General features: G+C 45.0%; 1 protein-coding gene across 4 annotated transcripts in view; it reads left to right on the top strand.

Moving 5' to 3' along the window:
• Positions 1-23881, top strand: part of BBS4 (Bardet-Biedl syndrome 4) — a 48998-nt gene that overhangs the window by 13610 nt on the left and 11507 nt on the right. For all 4 annotated transcript variants that reach the window (XM_075897556.1, XM_014573151.3, XM_006122183.4 and 1 more), the window contains exons 3-9: positions 10492-10571; positions 12293-12356; positions 13326-13437; positions 14103-14175; positions 16727-16780; positions 21216-21343; positions 22682-22736. In XM_075897556.1, coding sequence (XP_075753671.1) covers positions 10492-10571; positions 12293-12356; positions 13326-13437; positions 14103-14175; positions 16727-16780; positions 21216-21343; positions 22682-22736 — 566 coding nt within the window. The remainder of the gene's footprint in view (positions 1-10491; positions 10572-12292; positions 12357-13325; positions 13438-14102; positions 14176-16726; positions 16781-21215; positions 21344-22681; positions 22737-23881) is intronic.

Genomic DNA, 23881 nt, shown 5'->3' on the forward strand with positions numbered 1-23881 from the left:
TATCCAACTTTGTGAGCGTTACAATGAAATAAGATTTTGGCTCATCCGGACCTAATAATTCAGGAGTGGGAAATAATTTAAATTATGAATAAATACTTCAGGTATAATACACATGAAATACTCTTTTCACATTGATATTGAAAGTGTGCACCTGGCTTCTACATCTGATGTAGATATTAACGTGTGGAATAGAGATTTATATTATTTTTTCCCCTGGTAGAATATTTCTTATCTAGAAAGTATTGACTGTATAGAATGTATTGCATTTTCCTGGCATCTCATTGGGCATGCATATGAGGCTCAGCGATATTCCACGCTTAGCCTCATTTGCATATTTTTGGCATAAGAAGCTGCGAGTGTAGACGTAACCTATATGTTCCTAGCGGAGCTCTCTTGCCCAGCATCAGATAAAAATTCTGTGGCAAATCAGGGGTTGTATTCAGTTCTGTAGGATAGTACTGGAGTGTCTTAAAAGAAACCATAGCTTCTCTTTCTGCAGTTTCCTGTGCCATTCATACATACGTTCCAGTTTCTGCAACCAGTGAGGCAGAGGACTTGTAAACAACTTATATTCACTGCACAGTCCTGATTTATTTGCCTGAGCCCCATCATCTGTTTTGTGCACTGAATGGGCCAGATATCCTGGGGGGGAGTGGAAATATATGTAATCATGCAATTAAAGACTGTATCATAATGCAGCCATACAACGAGGAGGGGAAAAGGTTGCACAGGCAAAAGGTCAGCCTAAGACAGACATGTGACATTGAAATTTTGAACTGGTTTGGCACTGGGTTTTATAATGGAAAGTGTTAGGCATATTAAAGTTAGAGGCATCTCTGCCAGGCCTGACGGTTACACCTTCCCTCTGGAGATTGGTTATGTATCAGCTGTGAAGTTTCAAAAATGTCATTATTGAATTACGGTGCCTCTTCCTTCTCAGTATGTGCTTAAAAATTTCCTTTTTCATGACTGGGAAATGGCATATTGGCTTTAGCTCAGTCCACCACATGCAAAAGACCTTTCAGCAGAGACCAGACACAGGAGATTGCAGGCCAGAGGATGAATCTTTCTGAAAAGGAACAGGGAATTAGACTGTAATACTGATCAAATACAGTACTTTTGCAATTATAAATAATAAACTGGTTATGAATGTTGTATTAGTATCTTTTCAAAATTATAGGTGTTCCTTTTGAGAGCGAGAGAGAGAGAGAGAGAGTCTCTTCTGTGGGCTGTGGTGTTAACATAATTATCATTGATACTAGTATTCAAAACTACACCACTTAGACCTTAATGCTGATCTCATTGTACAACCTGTGCCACTTCCATTATCACACAAAGCTTTCTTTTTTACAGTAAATGTCTCACCGTAAGCTGGTAGTGAAAACAGCCCGCTCTGACTGGGCAAGATGTCTCCCGTTGCTGGTATAATTCCATATAGTCGTTCCCATTTCAGACAACTCTTCAGGCAGGATTTTATGGCTAATGAGTTTTGGAATCAGTATTGCAAAAATAATCCTGAAAAAGAATAGGCAGCTTCACTAGGAGAATACCTCGCTGTCCAGTTCCATCTTAGTATCTGTGATTTACAGACTCTGCAGAGTTTATTTCCTACAGATTTACCTTTTCCTCTTTGGGTGCCACCATTTTGTTTGTCAAAAAACACTACACCTTTTCTCACATGGCCTCCCATAATCCAGAGCTCGTCAAACATGCTAACTCAAATTCCCTTGTCGCTCTCCATCCCGGACCCTCCTCCATTTGCCTGTCATCCTTTCCACTCTATCGAAACTGCTTTCACCTACATTTCTTGTCATTTCTTCCTGGCCGCCTCACAGAGCCTCTTCTCCATACTCTCTCGTGACCTCTCTGCTGCTTTCCGCACTATTATTCATACCTTCCTTCCCATTAGCTGCTCCTTTGACTTCTGTGCTGCTTTCCTTTTCTGGTTCTCCCCCTGTGTCAAGGCTGTTCCTCATTCTGACATTTCAAGTGCAGAAAGTGGGGGCCTACAAGAAACCTTAAAAATACCTTGCCTCTATAGGCTTCTGCCTGACCTTGGGAAGTAGCTGCCACCACCCAAGTGGGAAAAATGCCCTTCCTTCTTGGACCCAGGAAGAAATCACATGGGAACTTCTTCTAGAGGGGCACCCAAGCTTTTACCACAAGAGAGCTTGGGGAAAAACACCTGTAATCTCTGATAGCTGGCCTCTCAGTCTTAGGTATGCATACACAGACCTCCTGTACCTTCCAGTACACAAAAATCAGATCAGTCTTAAAAAAGGTGATTTTATTAACAAAACAAAAAGATACACTTGGTAAAGCAGACTTGATTGCTAGATGTTATAGAGCAACAAAGAAAACAAAACACAGAGAATTGCTTCCCTGGGATTCAGCTTTAAGTACAGTTTAGGGTTGGGGGGAGGTGTGGCACGTGGACTCAGCATAGAGCAGTTTAACCAAACAACAAAACCAAGAAATTAACCTGATCGCATCTAACGAAAAACATTTCCTGTCTCCTAGGTAGCTGTAGCTTCAAGGTCCAGTCCATTTCTGGGCATGTGTGTTCCTTCTCTGGGCATGGGTATCCCTGCCAGTTTCAATTAATCTCCCCCTCCCCCCAGCTCCTGGTTTAAAACTCTCCCAAAAGAAAAACAGCGGGCAGGTTTCCTTTCAGTTCAGCTTTCACCACTCTCTTCCCATTGGTTCTTCTGGCTCCCTGCCAACATTTCTAGCTACCTGGGTTTAACCCTTTAGTTACTGAATGCTGGCTATGGCAACTGTGAATGTGAGGTGGCCCCAAGTTGTTTATTTTTAGATCTTCCCTATTCACCTTCAATAGGTGAAATGTAAACACTATTTGTTGCCAAATGTTCTTTTAAAATAATTAATGGAACTGTTTGCAAATTACAGAGAAAAACATTTTTATCTGGAGTAAATCAGAGTTGTTGTCATTGTCTTAAATGAGACACAGGCTATTTAACTTTGCACTAATACCTTGTTAGCTAAGCAAAGTACCCTAACAATAGAAATTTGTAATTTTTCTGTTGAATTTACTGAAGAAGTTTGAGGTTGCAATTTTACAGTAACAGAAAGCTCTTGTTTGACGTAGGCTGATCTTCCACTAGGGGGAGGTGTGGAGTCAGGAATGTTTGCTTTTTGCTTAAAACTGTTTTTTAATTTTTTTAGTTTCATTTCAGTTTTCTGTGTAAAGTGAAGCTATTAATATGATAGTGAGATCACAGGTCTGAATTATGGTTTTCTTGCTAACTTGTATACAACAAGTTTTATTAACCCCAGCTGACTGTAGATAACTAAATATCATATAGGTTTATTGCTTGATTTAAAGCTACTCTGGCTTCAGTTTGCAAAATAAAAAAGGGGGAAATGAACAAAGAGGAGAGGATGGTTACAGCTTGGGGAGCAGAAAAGTTTAAAACAATCATTGTCTTTTCATGGGTATGCATTTGTATATTCGTTGTGTATATAATTTACCGGTATATGAAAATATAAATATACTCAGTCTGTGGAGTGCAATATCTAACATTTCCTGTTTAGTGTTTTTATATTTTGAGATTTTTCTAACAGCATTAATGAGTTTCTTAAGACTGTGCCTTTTATTATGATGTCCTCAACCCCAAATATGGGTCAGTGTACATAAAGGGCAATGTTTTTGTGTTGGTTTTCTATTAAAGCTTTTACTATCTCATTATAGCTTGAATATAAACATTTTGGTAAGAAGCAGAATCTCTGTTTAAAACCATCTGATTACCTTCTGAGCAAGGGATTCCCAAACATTTACCATCTGCAAAGCAGTAGTTTGTTACTAATGCTAATACTAATGAAATGACAATCTCAGTATTAGAGTTCAAAAATATTTTCTGTCCACCATCTTGTCATAGAAGATTAGGGTTGGAGGAGACCTCAGGAAGCCATCTAGTCCAACTCCCTGCTCAAAGCTGGAACGACACCAACAAAATCATTCCAATCAGGGCTTTATCACGCTGGCCCTTAAAAATCTCTGAGGATGGAGATTCCATCACAACCCTAGGTAGCCCATTCCAGAGCTTCACCACCCTCCTAGTGAAAGTTTTTTCCCTAATATCCGACCTAGACCTCCCCTACTGCAACTTAAGACCATTGCTCCTTGTTCTGCCATCTGCCACCACTGAGAACAGCCTCTCTCCATCCTCTTTGGAACCCCCCCTCAGTGGTTGAAGGCTTTTCTGGTGAGAGGGGAATCCACTGGATGTTCTGAGGAGTTCATTGTATCTATTTGATTTTGTACCTTATTATTTTGTTATGTTAACAAGGATTTTTTAGAGAAAGTTAACATTGTTATCACTATTATTTTGCAGCTAGCCAATTAGCCCGTCATAAGATGGGATGTTCAGGTCTCTCCTCCACGTTGGTCTTCTCTCCTGAGCCTCCGGTGTCTCACTCCGTGTCTCTCTCTCTCTCCTCTTCCTACTGTCTCCCCCTCTCTCTCAGCTCTCCTCTGCCTCCTGCCTCTCTCTTTCACTTCTCCTCCCGCTCCTGCCTCTCACTCGGGGGGACCGTGGAGCCCAAATGGCCGTTTGGACTTTGCACTCCCCATCCTGCATGAGGGGGTGCGGAGCCCAAAGGGTCGCTTGCGCCGCTTGCTCCCATGCGGCGGCCTGGCTTAGCAGTGCAGCAGTCAGTTGAGCGCCATGGTGGGAGGCGAAGGGGGGCGGGGCCTGGAACCGCTGTCATGCTGTATGTAACTGCCCCGCCCCTCTTCGCCTCCCACAGTGGCACTCGGCTGACTTCTGGGCCACTTCTGGGCCACCACAGGGGAGCAAGTGGCTGTTTGGGCCCTGCACTCCCCATGCAGCACAGGCCACCCAGAGGGAACAGCCAGTATTTCAGCAACAGCGCCACCCAGAGGGAACAGCCAGCATTTCGGCGTTAGTAGCCCAGTGTCTGAGAGTCTATATATATGATTCTATTTTAATTCACTGCACTGTCAGATTTGGAAGCTGAAGTAAGGAGACATGCACAGATGTTTGCAAGCCTCTTCTCCTGCAGGATTTAAGTAAACATGGCAATGAAGGCAAGAGGTGTGAATCTGGAATGTCCCACAGTCCCAATTGTCTTGCTCCAGTAGATTAAGAAATGACAGTTATGGCTACAAGGCATTGGAGCGTCTCTCGAATTTCAGAATGCTGCCACATTCCAACTTTAGTTTAAAAATAATAATACTGTTCGAAATCAGTATGCATTAGATTCTTTCCTCACCATGTTTGATCCTCATGGGGGGTGTTTGTATAAATAGAAACTTTCTCTTTAAATTGGTCACTATGCCTCCAACACTGGATTACAGCAACTCTTTTTCATAACTGATGTGAAATGTCAACATCACAACTTCACTAATATCTCCCCTTCCTCCCTCCTCTCCTCCGACGGGCAGTGTCAACAGAGAGACCACCAGTTTAATGGACCATGATGACTGAAATCCTGTGTCCTCCCTGAGCTGGTCTATCCACCCAGCCCTGGAGCAGAGAGAGAGAACCATCTCTTTGTTGCCATTAATTTTGTGCAGCACTTGGCTACTATGGTGACAAGTGCTATATAAAAGCCACAAATAACTCTAAGGTCAGCTTGGATTCTTGTTCACCTCACCATAAGTGGCATTAATTGTAATCCCTGCGGGAAAGTCTGTCCAGCTGGGGGGTGCAGACTGAATTCTCTGCTAATGCTCTTTGAAGAACTAGTTTGAGGCATGTTGTTACAAAGTAGTGTGTGAAAAGCTATCACTGCCACTGTCCATTGTGTAAATCCCCTATGACTACACTGAAGTCTTCAGGCTGGAGCTATCAGGCCAACCCTTCCTACAAACACTATTTTTGCCACTTTGTTTTGTCGTTTTTGCTACTTGGTGGGATGTGATTTACATTGTTACTTTAATATTTCAGCATAGCCTACAGGGACTTCTGTTGCCTTCACAATGTTCTCTCCATGCACATACAAGATCATTGCAAGGTCAGCTGGCTGCTAGGGTCTTACAACAAACACACATCTGCCAAAAGAACTATTCTGTCCATTCAGGTTGTAAGCTTGGCCCCACTGAAGTTAGTGTCAGAACTCCCATTGACTTCAATGGGGCTAGAATTTCAAGGTAAGATACACTGGGGGACAAATTGTATATCCCCATTGTCTTAAAAGCAGCAGTTACTGGAGGGATGGACCTGGTCAGTTATATCAATCTCTCTTAATCTTAAACACCTAAAAGCCCAAGCTCCTACTAAAGACTGATTGCATAGTTGATTTTAAAATGTAGCCTTTATAGTTAGAACATGGCAAAAAACAAGTGAATGTCTCTAAATTCAGTGTTTCCTATTCTTTCTACAGCTGATAGAGATGCTATTAGAGATATTAAGTAATATACAGAGGGCTTTAATTTCAAAGCAGAATCACCTGCACAAACCCCTACCCTTAACTGAGAGGAATCAAAATGAAAGGGAGAGGTTTTATTTCTGCATTTCCTCTGGCTGTTGGCCTAGTTGATTGCGATAAATAGTTAAATAGGCAGCTGAGAGAAATCCCCGGTTGATTATGCCTGGGAAGTGAACATATTAAGACTGCTGCTTATTATAAATACATAGGATAGCTTCTCTGTTCTCTCCTCCTCCTCATTTATCTTCACTTGCTGCATCTCTTCATGTGACTAGACTGTAAGCTGTAGGGCAAGGATGATCTTTTTATAACGTGAGAACCATGCCCAGCACAGTGGAGCTCTGCTTGGGACCTCTGGGTGCTTCTCCATACAAACAATACATTTGATAAGCAATCCTGATTCTGAAATGAAGTTCTTGTCTGTTTGTACTGTCTCCAGAGCTCTCCCCAGAGTCTGCATTCTGGGGTTTTGTGAGAATTTGGGTTTTGGTCCCCATCTTTTAATGTCTTCCTCTTTACCCTATCTCCTTTTGACTCCTGATTACTTGCCTCTTGTGTTAGTTCATGGCCTTCCTCCCAGTTTGATCTCACTCCACTAAGGCTTGGCTTTCAAAACTTATTTGGAGGGGAGAGTGAAATGGAGCATGGTAGGGAAAAATGTGGGGTAAGTGAAAGCCTGTGTACTCTACCCCTCTTCACAGTATAAAGCCGTTCTTTCTCCATCTGGCATCCTCTCCTAGGGAATGATGGCTGATCTGGGAATCATTTCTCTTGGTATCTCATTCCTTGTCTTGAAGTCTTTCAAGATCTCTCTCTCGAACTCTCCAATGGCTTCATAAGCCTTTAACAGTGAAGAGTTTTTTTTAATGCCTTGCATATAAATGTGCTACAGTTACACAGTATGAAGAATCACAAATTTAATTTCAGATGGAGGTTTTCACAAAAGTATGAATTCTGTTTTCAGTCCTTGGAGAAACCCTATAAGGCAAGCAAAATGGAGAGGTGACAGTGCTGCAAAGACACGCAGTCCTGGAGATCTTATTGTTCAGTCTGCGTCTTCCATGGCAGTTAGTTCCTTAAAGGGGCACTGTCGGAAAGAAAAATCACATAGGTGGAAGTGGGCTGTGCAATCAATCACTGACCACGAGGAAAGCAGTAAATCTGGACAGATTCCCCTTTGGATTCCATCAAGCCCCCGCAGAGACTGTAGACTGCCCTATTTGAGCATACATTGACTCCAGACTTGCTGCCTGATTCGCTGAATGATCCCATAAGAGAGAGAGACAGAAGATGAGGGTGAAAGGCATGGAGTAGTCTCTCTCCTTAACACAGAGGTAGAAATTCTGGCGAGCTCTGACCTGGGTCTTGACCAAGTTGCTTCAGAGAGAGCAGTCCGTTTTATGTCCAGCTGGAATGAACCAGTGTGAGCAGGTTGATAAATATGCTCCACTAACCTGGCAAAGGCCCAGCCACATTCAGTAGTTTTTCTCACTGCTGAGAAGACCATGAGATCAGGTCAAGTGAGAGCATGTGTTTTGGGCTCTAATTAGGATGGGATTCCAAATACATAGTATGCCATGTAGAGGTCTCCTGTGGGCTGCTATAATAAATGGTCCCTGATTAGGTTTTTTCAAACTCGTTAGAGGGTTGAGACACGGGGTCCTCTTTTATCTCTGCTCTTTGACCTCTTGCTGCAACCCCAGAGGGTTTGTCTGGTCAAACCCTGCTAGTTAGGCTATTACAAAGTCTCTCTGTGTGTAGATGACAGTGCTGTTGCCAGCCCAGCTCACTCTAGTTCAGATGTACTGGGAGTAATCATCAGTGTAGAAGAATGTCTGTCTATTGAACCAGTAATCCCTGGGGAAGAGTGTTGGAGGGGGGGGGGGAACTATTGCCATATGCCTTTGCTTTGTTGTTAGGGACACTTACATAGCTAGGGATTTATAGCCTCTTCACTTGTATCTGTAAATTATCTCTCTTCAGAAAATGAACAGTGACCTCTTGCACTGGGAAAGGGTGTGTGTGTGTGTGTGTGTGTGTGTGTGTGTGTGTGTGTGTGTGTGTGTGTGTGTGTTAGCTGTGAAAATGAATCTAAGCAAGATGCTTACTTTTTAGTTTATCTACTGTACTACTGGGCTTTTTATCAAAATATCTTTGAGAGAAAATTAGCTCTCTTATTTGTTTGGAAAAATGGAAAACCTCATTATTTTTATTGCCCTTTTTTGAACATTTTTCAATGCCAAGATAGCTTTTCTGAGATGAGGCGACCACATCTGCCCGCACTAGTCAAGAAGTGGGTGTACCATGGATTTATATATAGAGGCAATAGGATATTGCCTCTATATAAGTTCTTCAAAGTGGTGTTTGTAACACAGAGGAACTTGTCAGCTAAGATGGGGTGAGAGGTTGTGTTGTGTTTAACTTGCATTTTTGAGTACTCTGCTTCGCTTTGTAAAGGTAAGCTGTGGAAGACTGCAACTGGGGCAGTGCAGAATGCATGCTTACTGGTTGCTGTAATTCCTAAAGTTAAAAGTAAATTTGCTAATTACATTATTCAAGTTAAAAGTTTTGAGAAGATGATAAAATCTGGATCTCCTGCCAGGACTCTCTCTACTGCATTTCCTCTTTCTCCTCTCTTATCCTGACCCATGCTGGAAGCTGGTGACAGTTTCTTATTTGTCTGTGCTGTCATTGTGAAAGCCAGGGGTCCGCCTCCGTTTGATTGTATAGTGGGGTCTGCATTCCATGGGGGGGCAGAGAGAAAGGTGCCCGAGTGTTCTCTCCTCCTGGCTGCTGCAGCAGCAAGAGTCTTTGCCTGGTTTTGCTTCTATTCTCTCATTCTATTGACTTGCAAACATTTAGCTTTTTTGTCAGTTGCTATGGTTACCTCTGGGCTACCAGCATCTGAACTGCAGACATGAGTAACAAAGAATATATTTCAAGTCTGAAAGACATGCCTGGGAGTGGGTTAAACCCAACGTGAGCCTAGACAACTAAGCAGTACCTGTTTGTGACTTGTCTTGGCTGCTGCAGGCACCTTACCATGGATGTACTAGAGCATATTTCTTTCTTTTTCACTACATCAGAGATTTTTCACCAGTGCCTTCACCATATGCCACAAAGATGTGACATTTTGTAACCGTGCACTGTTTCACAGAACTAAATTTGACACCTTAAAGACTAACAGATTTATTTGGAGCTTCAGGAGGTAGCTGAGTTAGTTTAAATTATTCACAGCGTCTCTCATATGTCTATTCCCCAAACTGCCTTTGTATCTATGGAAGCCCCAAACCCAACAAGCCATTGCTGGCCATAAACTACAATGTATACAAAACCAGTGTGTCATCTGACAAAGTGATTCCCCCCCCCCCCCATGAAAGCTGATGCCCAAATAAATCCGGTCATCTGAAGAAGTGGGCTGTGCCCACGAAAGCTCATGATACCATCTCTATGTTTTGTTAGTCTATAAAGTGCTACCAGACCATTCGTGTTACAGAAAAAAACAACAAACTCGGCTACCCCCTGAAGCTCCAAATAAATCTGTTAGTTTTTAAGGGGACAAAGGACTCCTAGTTGTTTTTGCAGTTACAGACTAACACAGCTGAGTTACAGACTAACTACTCTGAGGTTTGCCGCAACGGGTACAAAGGCAGCAAGCTGCTCTGATGTGCTGCTGAGTGGATTTTCAGTGAAAGAGGCTTGTTTAGGCTAGTCACTGAACCGTGTGTTCTGTCCGTCCATTGGAACTCCTGGTTTCTCACACTGACGTGCAGACTCCAGGTTTGAAGTCAAGAAACTAGTTACGCTCCTGGTGCAGTGCTAATTTAGACTGTCCTGCATGTAGAGACTTTCATTACCAAGGAGAAGTTGGCTGACTCGATGTTTATAGGGTGACCAGAGAGCATGTGAAACGCTGGGACACTTTTCAGAGTGTGGGGGTAGAATAGTTATATAAGACACAAGCTCCAAAACCAGGATGGTCCAAATAATATTGGAGCATCTGGTTACCATATATGCCTGTTCTCTGCTGGATCATTTCTGAATGTTGTGTGTGTTCTGCCAATATTTTCCACACAGTGCCTGAGCTGCCAATCTTGGAGAGAAGGAACTGGCTGATACACCTGCATTATATCCGCAAAGATTATGATGCGTGTAAGGTAAGAGCTGTTCCTAAGCCAGATTTGCATTTGCTATAGGAAATCTGAGCTTGGTAAACACATTTGATTAAGGTTTCTAGTTATAAACTAAGGAGGAAAATGATACTTTCCAAATTAGTCAGGTGGAGAGCATTACGTGTCCCAACAACATTTGTTTTGGGAATTTTAGAGAAAATATAAGTAAAGCAATCCTAAAAGTTACTCTGAAGTGTGTGTTTTTTCCCCAGTTGGTTTTCCTTATAGCCTTTTAAAACTCAAATATCAACATGAGTACAGGTTTCTATTTTTTTCTAATGAAAAATGGGGTTTCCCAGATTATTATTAACCCTATTCCATAGTGCTGATCATTTCATAGAGGCAACAGCTAAGCAAACATCTCCCATCAGAGTGAGAGAGAAGGTCTTAGCTTTGCTTGATTGGAGGTTATTTATTTTACACATGACATGTTGCACCCTTTTGATATCTCTTCCATTTGGGGAGTAGGTTGGAACTGTTTAGTGGTGCAGGACTGTAACGCAGAGCAGACAGAGTCCTTTAAACAGTATGTTCTCTTGACAAGATGAACACAAGTCATTAAAGGGGAACTGCAAAAGGATATGAAGAGGGGAATTGGCATTTGAATTATTATTATTATTATTATTATTATTATTTTGCTACTCCTACTTCAGAAATGTCAGGGTTGTCTTGGCTTCCCTTATCTTTGTTGGAGAATTTCTTGGATGACAGGGAGCTCACTCTGGGCATGTCTACACTTACAAGAAAATCAGTATTCCAGAGGTCGCTTTTCTAGCATTCGATTTAGTGGGTCTATGTAGACCTCTACATTGAATGCTGAGAGCAGCCCCCATCAGTGTCCTGTATTCCTCCTCCTGTAAGGAGTAAGGGAAGCCGATGAGAGCGTGTGGGATGTCGGAGCAGCTTCTTTCTGTGGGGAGCTCAGGCTGGACTAGCTCCTGCCTGCCACTCCTCGCTGCTGCCTCTGTATTAGAGGCAGCAGCACTGGGTGGCAGATGGCTCCCCTCCATACTCTTCATTTAAAACTTGGATCAGCGGGCTGGGACTGAGCCAGCCTGCCAGTCTGAGTTTTAAATGCAGAGAACATGGCGGGGGAGGAAGAGGAGGAGGGGGATGGGGATGGTGGGTGTGGTTGTTGTGGTTAACCAGGACCATTAATTGATAAGCAATTGTTTATTGGTTAAACAGTTATCAAGCTAGCCACTAATGTCCTCGGGGGAAATAATTTATTTCGGAAGTCATTTTACAGAGCAGCTCAGAGCAGAACTTCTGATTGTGTGGACTTTGTTGTCATAACATATCACATGCTAGTGTCACCTTTGCCAGATCTGTGAGTGGAAGGAAATCTGCAAGTGCAGTGCAATAAGGCACTGTATGGTGTCTGTTTTCAAATGTGGGTTGTTAAATTCAGAGTCAATTAAAGATTGATGATATTGTGCCTTCGTGTTCTGAGACTGGTGGAGTGCAGTTCAGTCAATCGCACTACCTAGAAAACATGCTTTCCAACTAAATTAGGACTGGATATTTAGCCAGGCTGAAATAAACAGCATCTTAAATGTACAGTTTATCTTTACTGACATACTAATATCTGAAGGGTTTTATACTTTTTTGTAAACTATTATTATTTGTTCAGTTAATATAAGGTAATCCTGTTCAGCTGTCCTACAGGTACTCTGTTTGATATCATATTAATTTCATTGTTTCAGATTGCTATCAAAGAACAACTCCAGGAGACCCAGGGAATGTGTGAATATGCAGTCTATGTTCAAGGTATGTCAGATGAAGACTATGAAAATAATCTGTCCTCTTCAGTTACTTCTGGTTTTCAGTGCAATTCCCAGTTCTAAAGAAATCCCCAACAAATATAAATACCAGCTGTGAACTCTTAAAAAGACTTCTGATGCTGTTTGAGTGCATAGATATGCAGTTACGTCTGAAACTTGCCTGGTGTGATTTTGAAAGGTGGGGTTATCACTGTAATGAACAGATGAGGATTGGTTCTTCTTGTGAGTACATGAGTGTTTCATAGTGAACTGTTATCTTCAGATCTTTTTGGAACGGCTGATGCCTGGCTCTGGTTATATGTGGCCCTGTGCATTTGAGTGTGTCATGCAAAATATGTTGCTTGCTAGAGCCATGTTCTCTAACTGGCTATGGTTTCCTTTAAGGATGCAGTTGTATGGCATTGATCAGTATGCAGGGGCTGCTGTGTTTGCTTACACAGTCAGACTCCGAACATAACCAATGCTAATTCATTGCCTGGCAGTGTTAATGAAAATGAAAAGCACTCTCAGCCCCTCCCCCCCGTTCTTTAGAGTCCCACAGTCTGTGCTGCAGAAGAGATGAAAAGAAAGATTTGTTTGTAAAGGAAAATGGCCCTGAAAGCTGAGGCTCCTTGTGTCAGGCTGGCAGGCTGGGGGGTGAGCTGCAGAATTCACATTGCAGCACATGGGAGCATTTCAGGGGGGAAGGGAGTTTCAGATGTTCTGGTAATGAAGATGTAGGGCTCCCTTCCCTCTAACATGGCTTTAAGCCTCTGAGCAAACAGTTCTGTGTGCACTTAGTTCAGTCTGCGTTGCCCCTCAGCCCACTCAGATCTGAGTTTCTGGTTACCTTGCTGTCACAAGAGGGAACAACTGAATGGTCTATCTGTCCTCCTGTGCGGTCCAGGCCTGCCAGAGATGCAGCTTGTCTTCACCAGGGGGGTGGACTAATTTGCCTGTGTGGTTTGCCTTGCAGCTTTGCTATTTCGCTTAGAAGGGAAGATTCAAGAATCTCTCGAACTTTTTCAGACCTGTTCCATTCTGAACCCTCTGAGTGCTGACAATCTCAAGCAGGTGGCGCGGTCTCTGTGAGTGTCGCTCAGTTCCTACGCTCCGCAGCACAGGGCAAGCTTTGCTTTTGTTCCAGGGGTAAAGTTAATACCGTTTTGATCCCACGCATGTTTCCTCCCCATCGGTCCGTGGATTGGTTTGCAGAGCTGAGCGCTCCCAGTTCAGCTAGAATCTGTGCATCTTCCTAACTGTAATCACTGATGCTCTTCCACAATTTTTTTCTTCGTGGTATTTGTACTGCTTGGGAGCCAGTAATGCTGATGATCAGCTTGTGGGCTATTAGTGCAGGTGTGTGCTGTGCATGGTTGTACCTGTGATTGGGTGGGGGGGGGGGGGTGAGGGGCACCTATCTGTTTGGGAGCTAGGCCCAGCTCTGCAAACTAAGTAGGAGCTGTTCTCTCTGGGTCAAAAGGAATATTGCAGAGGCCTGTGAAGGGAGCCTTCGCTTCTCTCAGCTGCACTCTTCTGGTTTGCTAGAGATCAGCATGGAGCAGAGAGATCCTGCTCCTCCTCCTTAGCTTGCAGTCTCCTTGGGACAGAGCTGTCATTGGGAGACTGCAAAGCCATATGCAGACCTATGGGATTTGTAAATCAAGTCCTCCTTGCTGGCAGGTGTTGCCGACGCAGCATGACCTCACATTGGAAGGGCAGAGAAAAGTAAAAAGTTGAAACTCTTTCACAGGTTTCTGTTGGGGAAGCACAAAGCAGCTATTGAAGTGTACAATGAAGCAGCTAAACTCAACCAGAAGGATTGGGTAAATACGGCACCTTTTACATTACTAATTGGCGCTCACTAGAATTTTTTCTTGGGGCCCAGTTAAACAGACCTGGTCAGCATGTTTGTATTCTGCAGAACATCAGCCTTCCAGCCAAATCCTGTATAGCCATGTACAGTACTCTTCAAGGGTAGATGTGGGAAGCACCTCTCCAGCCTGGGGTTTGGTACTCCTGGGTACCTTGTTCCAGTGGTCCCCAAATAACCCAGGGGCTGTGCTGAGTATTGTTTATCTTTGCAAAATGGAGTCCACTGTTACAGCACTAGTAATAAATAAAACCCGCCCAAGCAAGAGACGAGCTGAAAGAAGAGATCTGCCAAGAGCAATGAGTATTAAGTGAGGTTAAGGGAAGAGAGGTGATTGCTCACAGCTCAGTGAGAACAGCCTGCTAGGGAAGTGCTGTTTCTGCTCATGGGCTCTTGTGCTGCAAGTCATTGGTCATCCTCATGCTTATAAAACAAAGCGTATTGGGCCTGATTCCCAGAGGCTCCCTACCATTAGGTGCTCAGCACATCTTGAATTCAGGCCCAATATGTGTGCGTATTTGGCACCACCATCTCTTCTTCCACCCACTCTGTGCTGACCGGTCCAGTTTTTACTGGGGGCTCTGCAAGCAACAGACATTCAGTCACTAGCCATTCTGAAAAATTACGCCTAGTTCTAAGTCAAATGAAAAACAGAAGTGCCTGTATGTTTTTGATGAACTAGAAAGTTTGTTTAAAAAGTAAATGAATAATTTTGGGGCAAACAAGAGGTTTCATTTTGACAGAATTGCAGGGTTTCATTGTAAACAAAACATTTTGACTTGGACTATTTCAAAGCCTTTTTGATTGTTTTAAAAAAAAACAAGGGACATTTCTACATGGAAGTTGTTTCCAACCAAAACATTAAAATGTTCCGGTATTTTTTAAAAAAAAATTTGTTTGGGTTTCTTCCAGTGAAACAATTTGGCAAATCCGTTAGTAATTTGTGGAACATTTTTGGGCTTGCAGATCTCCATTTTAACCTGGAAAATATTTGGGCCAGGCACAGTCTGCAGCTGTGCTCTTACCAAAGGGAAGACCTTTCAACCCTGCTCTTTTTGAGCACATGGCTGCGCTGCAGTCGGAGGTGTGACTGCAACACGTGTAGATCCAGCTCTCCTATCTTTGGGCTCGCTGGCTCATATACCAGTAGCAGTGATGCCATGGCAGTAGGGACAGCAGCTGTTCAAGTAGGCAGCCAGGGTCCCAAGTTGATGAGGCTGGCCTGTGCAGTGGCCCATGCTGCCACAGCTTCACTGCTATTGTTCCTCAGGCTCGCTTTGATCTAGCTAGATTAAAACTACTTTGAGTATGTTTCCCAAGTCCTGCAGATACACCACTTGATTGCTGTGTAGACCTACCACAAAGCCTGTGGCATGTGCTGGGGTGTGGCTTTAACCCTATGGTTTACTACCCATAAGCCCATGGGGGAGGTCTAGATTGTATATTAGGAAAACTATTTCCCTAGGAGAGTGGGGAAGCACTGGGATGGGTTCCCTAGGGAGGGGGTGGAATTTCCATCCCTAGAGGTTTTTAAGTCTCAGTTGGACAAAGCCCTGGTTGGGCTTGGTCCTGCCTTGGGCAGGGGGCTGGACTCGATGACTCCTGAGGTCTCTTCCAGCTCTGGGATTCTAGGATTCTGTGATATCCCGTCTGGCAGGCATTGGCAGGGATCTCCATAACCCAGGTATCAGTGTTGGAATCGGAGTTGATGCTTTCACTTGCTTTGTATGGAAGCCCCCTGCTACCTCTACCCAGCCTTGAGTTGCACTTTGTGTCTTTACCATTCTTCACAAGGGAGGGGTTGTGTGTGGGGAAGGGCATCCTGTCGGGATAGGAGGGTAGAGTATTTCCTAGATGGCATTCTGCCTGCTAGTGATCTATGTAGCGACTATAAAGAGTTTTCACACGGGTAACGTGATCCATTTAGTGGAGAAAGAAAGAAACTTACAGGGGTGCTTGGCTGCCTGAAATTGCTCCTCCAATCCCCCAGAATGGGAAAAGGCAGCACGGCTCTTGTGTGTTCACAGACTCTTAGCAGTGACCTGGATGGGTGTAAACGCTTCCTAGGGACCACCATAATGGTTAGGGTGCTGAAAGAATCCCAGCCTCTCTGTTCGAGGGCCTGTATTCTGGTCAGCTGGGGATAACTCTCAAATTCGGGTCCCATTGGACCAACATTTTACACCTATCCCTGGCACCATGGGGTTTATCCCAGAGTAGGGCTCTTGACCTAATAGGGGTCACACATGATGGCTTTATACATCTCCCTGATAATCCAGTGCAGTGTCAGCCAAGTGCGGGTCTCTTTACACAGGCCTTCCCCTGGGATGTGCATTTTATGCTGAGCATCAAGCCAAATAGATTATCACAATGGTTGAAGTGCTGGGCGTCCTTTGAACTGCAAAGCCCACGGAGGTTCCTAGCCAAAGCAATAGCTGGTACTAGTCTCTTTCTGATTAGCCAGTGTCAATTCACCCTTACACAGCTTTTTCCTTTTCATGTAGGAGATCTGCCACAACCTGGGCGTGTGCTCCATGTACCTGAAGCATTTCAACAAGGTAATTCGAGTGCTTGTCTTGTCCAAAGAGCACCACCGAGAGCATGTCTGCATGGGGTGGCAGTGCACACCAATGTGATATGCACTAGCTAGTCCATGTAGACCAGAGCTGAGCAATCATTTTTGCAGGGGGGCCACTTCACAAATTTTGGAAGAGGTTATGGGCTGCCCCAAAGGGGCGGGGCCTCGGGTGCAAGGGGGCCAGGAGGGGGAGACTTGGCATGCTCCCACACCCTCAGGCCCTGATTGGCTTGGGGGCATGGGAGCATGCAAAGTCTCTTACCCCCCCCCCCCACCCCGTCCTGCCAGGGGCACACAGCTAGAGGGAACCACCAGCTGTTTTGAACAGCTGCACACCCTTGGCAGGGGGAGGAGACTTTGTGTGCTCCCCTGCCCCCAGGCCTTGATTGGCCTGGGGATGAGGGAACAGCAGGGTGGCCACAGGCAGTATCAAACTACTTGGTGGGCTGGGTCTGGCCCACAGACCCTCTCTTGCCCATTGCTGATGTGCACTAAACTTCACACGTTCAGGGAGTTTTAGTGTGCACCAGCAGAGTATACCCAGGTCAGATAGGCTACGTCTCTACTGCGGAGCTATTCCACATCTTAAGAGCAAGCCTGTTACAGTGAAATATCACGGGCTCGCTATTCTGACGTCCCTGTAAAGCTCATTGTGCGAAGGTTAAGGGACGTTTCGGAATAGCGCTTCATTTTGAAATCACCTTGAAATAAGCTACACAGTTTGCGTAGCACAAATTGTGTCACTTATTTCGAGGTAAAGGTGCTATGTAGACACACCCTTAGTGTGCAACAGAATTCACATGCTTTAGAATTCATCTCTCTGCTGGGCATTACTCCTCCATGTACACAGGCCTTACAACATTACTAGAAACCCAATTCTCTTTTCTGCAGTTTTACTGATAAGGGGATCGCGTCTAGTCAGGTTAGTTTTTCTTCTTTCAAATGTTTGATCTGCTGTGAGAAGTTTACCCTAATTATGAGCTCAATGCTAAGAAGTGAGCGAAAGTTTTATAAAATATCCCAATGCCAATGACTATTAGTGAGAAAAGGAACCAAAGGGAGACACACAAGGCCTGTGGACATACCTCCAGGACTGTGGAGATCATGCCTAATTGGTTTCCCTCCCCTTAGGTCTCTGTACTGAAAGGTTACCCAGGGTTTTAATGTAGAGTTTGCTGTGGCACTGAGCAGGCCTAAGGTTTCTGTGTAGCAAACCCTGAACCTTGTTTAACACCATTTAGTGTCACACAGTGAGGGTATATCTGCACTGCGGTTAAAACACCCCCAGCTGGCCAAGGCAGGCTGGCCCAGACTCTCAGGGTATGTCTACACTACAGTGTTATTTTGAAATATCAGTTATTTTGAAATAACACATCTATACACAAAATGCATTTTGAAATAGCATTTTGCTATTTTGAAATAGCGCATCCACATTGAGTGGACTCTGAATCACATTAAGGCTGGCTGGAACCTGTTCCAGCAGGGCACCAGGTCAGGACTTACTGTGTGGGGCTGCTGCCTGAGGCTATCTGAGGTCTGTGCTTAAAGGGGCCCCCCTTGGACAGCCAGTTTTCAGGTTTCCCTGCTTGCTTGTCTACCTCTACGAGGGACAGCAAAGCATTTTGTCTCTGTATGCTCTGGTTGCCCTCACTCGGGACACCACAGCACTCGGCAACACGGAGCCAGAGCTGCCCCTGGGCACTCTGGTGCTTCACTTGGACGCTTTGCTGCGAGCCTGGCTGCCCTTTCTGCAGGCTGCCATCCAGGAGGTCCATCTGGGGGCTGTCAGTATCCAGGAGGCCCTGCAGGAGAGCTTCTACCCTGAGGAGCACTAAGAGCCTCCTTGGTCTGCCCCACTGGGGGCTCGTGCCTTATTCCTCCCTCACGTCCTTCCACTTACTCCTTCCTAACCCCCCTTCCTGATGTCAAATAAGACATGTATTTTCATGAACACAAACTCCCTTTCTTTAACAAAACTGGGGGGGAGGGACTGAAACTCTGGTGAGACTGGGGAAAGGAGGTGGGAGAGGGGAGGGGGAAACCTGGGAGGAGGGAGCTGGAAGGGGGAAAAGGGGGAGGGGAATCTCAGGGCTCAGGGTTGGGGAGTCTTGCTGGACCAACTTGATTTTCATGCAAACCCACTCCTGAGTTCGCATGTGGCCTTTGGTGGCCAGGCTGGCAGCTATCCTGCCATAGATAGAAGCGTTCCTCCATTTAGTGCGGAGATCATGGATGGTAGGGGCATCCCCCCCAAACCTGAATAAGGTCCGTGATCTCCGCCCTGGACCAGGAAGGCACCCGCCTTCTCCAGACCCTGGCAGGCTGCTGGGAGCTGGCAGACTGGTCCTGGGGAGCGGTGGAGGGCTGGCTGCCAGTGGCTTGCTGGCTCATGTTTTGAGGCCACTGGGTCAGGGGCAGTGACTGCTGGCTCTGGGCTGGCAGGCTTGGAGCTGGCACAGGCACTGTGGCCAGGGTCTACCCCTTTAAGGGCTCTGGGGAGGGGGGAAGGGAGAGAAGTGTTCTTGGTTGAGGCTGGAGTGGCCACCAGGACACCCTGGGAAGGCTGGCGACCCCCTATTTCAAAATAAGTGTCTGCACAGCACTTATTTCGAAATAGCTATTTCAAATTTGGCGTTATTCCTCATAGAATGAGGTTTACCAAATTCGAAATAAGCCCTCCGCTACTTCGAATTTATTTTGAAATAGAGGTTTGGCTGTGTACATGCTAGGGTAGTTATTTCGAAATAACTTTGCTGTATAGACATACCCCCAGGGCTTGGCTGTGGAGCTGTAGAATGGCAGTGAGGACATTTGGGGCTTGGGCGGGAGCGTGAGCATAGGGAGGGTGTTTAATTGCTAAGTGGATATATAATGCGGGTCTGTTGTTCTGTCTGCATTCACACAACAGAGCTCTCGTTTACAATCTCGTGAGCAGCTACATGGTAACATTCTGCCAGGATTGGCACTTGAGTTACATAACCAACAGGACTGTGAATGCAACTAGAGATATCTTCCCAAATGTTTGTGGTTCACTTCAGGCTAAGCCATGGAATAACTGGCAATCAGTAAACTTGGGCTACAAAGCGACCAAGAACTCTACTCTAGACAGGGTCCAACAGGCCTTGTCTGAACTAAGATTTCTCAGACAGTATTTCCATTGTCCAAAGAACTCGTCTAGCCATTAGGAGAAGCCCCAGAGCATGCCTGACTAGCCAGATAACAAACCACATGGACACCGGACTCTTCCTCTCTTGGAGCCTTTGGCAAAGGTGTTGATGAGTGTTTAGCCTTACGGAGCCTTTCCTGAAAATAGGAAGGGTCTGATGTCCCATCCTGACACTCTGAGAGGGAGTTTGCAGGGGCTGAGGACTGGCAGAGCAGCCGAGATGGAGGGAATCCCCTCCTTTCCCTGTCTCCGTGGCATGGGCTTGCTAGTGGTTAGATGCTACTCCCACGGGAAGCCTAGTGCATACTTCTTACAGAACATTGAGAAGCAATGGGTTCAGATTGCAGCAAGGAAGGTTGAGGTTGGACATTAACCACCCTGACCGATGGGAAGTTTTTCCTAAACACTGGGAAATGTGGAGTCTCCATCATTGGACACTTTTCAGAGCAGGTCAGACAAGCAGGTGTTGTAAGTGGACTAGATAATATGCAGTCCTGCAATGAGTGCAGGGGCCTGGATTAGAAGACCTCTTGAGATCCCTTCCAAGCCTATGAGTCTATCACTTGGGCTCATAAAATATAATGAAGCCCAGGGAGACTTCTGGGTGTTTAACAGTTGCAGGTAATTAATATCCAGTACTGCTTAAACCTTTTCTGTCTAACCTTGTCAGCATCTTTTTTTTTTTTTAATGTGCCATGTGCTAGAAAGCTGCAAACTTTCATTGCTCCCCATTGCCTCAGCTTGGGAGGAAGAAGATGTTACAGCAACAGAAGTCTGGAAGTGTTCCCTATGGGAGGGGATTTACATGTGCCTGGTGATGAATTCTTTCTTCATGTCCATGGCAATCCGGGCTCATTGCTAGCATGAGCATTTGGCAGAGAGGGGAACTGTAAATGCATACGTTAAGCTTAGCAGCCCCTGAGGGATCTTGGCTTCTGTACCAGAACAAACAGGCCTCTGTCTCTCGTGGCAGATCGATATGTTTTGCTTTGGCTTGAAGTGCTCAGCTTTGTGTTCCTCCCTCAAAGCCCATGCCTCCCATTGCAGAGCTCATGTCAACAAGCACCTCATAGGCTGGGCCTTTATAATAAGATTCTTCAGGCTTGGCTTGAGCCTTTGATTCCTTTCTCCTCCAAGCTAGCAACACGTGGGTTGGTGCTCTCAGTGGACAACTTTTGGATCATTGCTTCACTGTGAACTCTGCAACCGCATTGATTTTACTTTTTCCTCTGTGTGGTTTTGTGCGTAGGCGAAAGACCAGCTGAACAATGCCTTGCAGCTCCACAGACATGATCTGACATACGCGATGTTGGGAAAAATTCACCTGCTGGAAGGGGACACCGACAAAGCCATAGAAGTCTATAAGAAAGCAGTGGAGTAAGAATTTCCTCTCCCTACCTCTTGGGAGAATTTTGATTGGTGAATTCAGGACAGGAAGGTGTCTGTTTTTAAGATGGCAGTGCTCCTGGGCATAGCTGGGATTTCCCAGCTGTGTGCCCATCTCTGATCTTGGCAGTAATCCTCTTACTCTAGCTGGCAATGCATCAGGCGCAGAGGTACCTCTTTGAAGCCCTTGCCCAGAGAAGGGTGAAGATGAATGGAGGTGCTGGGAGCAATGGTGCACAAAATCCAGTTCTCAAATCCTGTGATTCACCTACTAAAGCCTGAAACACAGAGCTGAAAGGTTGCTGCTCACGACTGTCACAGCTGTACTATTGGAAAGAGCAGTGAGCAGTCCACCGCTGCTTTGAACTTACTGGAGTGTTATATACTTCAATGGGTGCATTTTTTTTGTGTATGAAAGTGAGGGTTCAGCCCATCCTCAGCTGGCGGGGCATGGCCCCACCACCCACATCTCCTTGAATCGATTAACCAATTAAATGGGTTTTTACATCCCTACTATAAGTATGCCTCACTTACTGTAGATCCAAACTCGGGGGTTGGGACAGTCCTTGCTTTATCTTTGTACCACAGTTTGCACAACAAGGTTTCAACCTGGTTAAGACTTCTAGGTATTTGTGCGATGCACCTTCTTCTTGGGACCCTAACTGGGATTTGGAACTTAACTCTGTATAAGCAGAAAGTCCATTAGTATGTGGTGCCCCCAGCCTGCTTTCTCTCTTTGCTGCTGATTATTCATTGTATTCATAGTTTGTTTGAAAGGCCTTGAAAATGGGAGGCCTTTTTAAAGAGCCTACAAAACTGTACATGACTTAGAGTTAGAGATGAGAGCTTGGAAGTCACAAACTAATTGAAAACACATGGCATGTTCATTTTAAGTGTCCATTTGGGGGTGGGTCTGTCTGGTTCTCAGCTTGGATCATTAGAGTGGTGTATGTTATCAACCACAGAGGTATCACCTACATATTGGGAATGGTGACCTTGTGGTTAAAGCAGATCTGTTGGCAGCTCTGTCCCTGACTCACTGTGCTGTCTTAAGCAAGTTATTTAACCTTCTACGCATCAGTTAGCCCATGTAAAATATTACCAGAGAAGTATGAAGAGTGATCAGTTTTTGTAAAACTCTTTGAGGTGCTCATATAGAACTTGCCGTTAACACCACATGATGGTGGTGAGGGCGATAGTAGTAGTGGGCTATATTAGCAGTAGTCACAAGGATACATCTTACATTGAGCAAGGTCTGAGGACTTCCATACTTCCCCTTGTGTTACTACTGCCAAGCAAGATGCTGTGTAACTGTGTTTTGTATTGCAGGTTTTCTCCAGAAAACACAGAGCTCCTTACCACTCTGGGTTTACTCTATTTGCAGGTACTAAACACTGTTGGCTACTGTGAGGGCCTAATTATATTTTAAATGACCTGACAGTTGTATATGGAGTAGATGTCTATTCATCTCCATGCGAGTGTGTCATATTGCTCAAAAGGCCATATCAAGACAAGGTGGAGCTTGCTCCTCTGTCTCTTTCTCTCATTTGGCTCCCGAAGGGAAGTAACTTGATTTCCTGGTTCTGAGCCAGAGTAGAAATTCTATTTGGCTTCTGCCCTAATTGTGTTACTCATCCTCCCAAGTACAATAAAATGTCACTAGTCATTACCTTGTTTCTGAGGAAGGAGCTTAGCAAGTTATTCTCCTAGAGAAGCAGCCATGAAATTGTTCAACACGAACGCATCTTGGAGAAAATGGGAAGTGATTTAAATAACACTGGCACTTTTATTACTAGGGTCTTAGATCATAAGCAAAAGCTCATCTGTCTCCCAAAGTACCTTCTCATTGCAGTCCTTGGTACAGCTGTCATCCTTTGCTCAAGGCTGCTGCAGGCCAGGACTCAAGGGCATAAGTAGAGCTATGGAGGGAGCTGGAGAGGCAGCGCAAAGAGCGGTGCATGTGCAGAGTAGCATGGACAGAAATTTGCACAACTGTACATACTAACTTCACTTTTTTGTGGTGCATCACATCCCTGGACTCCAAAATCCACTTCACGTACCTTGCTGGTCTCCATGAGTTAGATCTTCTGCCAGCAGGAGCTGGTGCAGTTGTGGAGGAGGGGGAAGGTATTAGCATTTGAACAAAGTCACACACCAACAAGTAACACCATGGATTGAATTTATACTTTAATTATACCGGTGCAATTCCTTGAGCATCTCCATTGAAGCCACTGAGATTTGAGAACAAGATCAGGGTTAGCCTCACTCCTGCAATACTGCTAAGCATGCTCCACTCCCATTGACTTTAGTAGTTGAAGGTGGCCTAAGCAGTTTTTGGGGGCATTTCTGTCCAGGGAAGGGCCCTGTGGAGGGATGGGGTGGCGGGAGGGGGGGGTGAGGAAAAGTGATCAGGGAATCTGTGCTGTGGCACAGATAGTTCTTATTCCCCAACACAAACAATATAGAAAGCTATTTCCTGGGCTAGACAGTTTGCGTCAAGCTGCACAGTGTCCCCTCTGTGATCAGAGG

The sequence above is a fragment of the Pelodiscus sinensis genome, chromosome 14 (assembly GCF_049634645.1).
Source record: "Pelodiscus sinensis isolate JC-2024 chromosome 14, ASM4963464v1, whole genome shotgun sequence".
Classification (NCBI taxonomy): Eukaryota; Metazoa; Chordata; order Testudines; family Trionychidae; genus Pelodiscus; species Pelodiscus sinensis.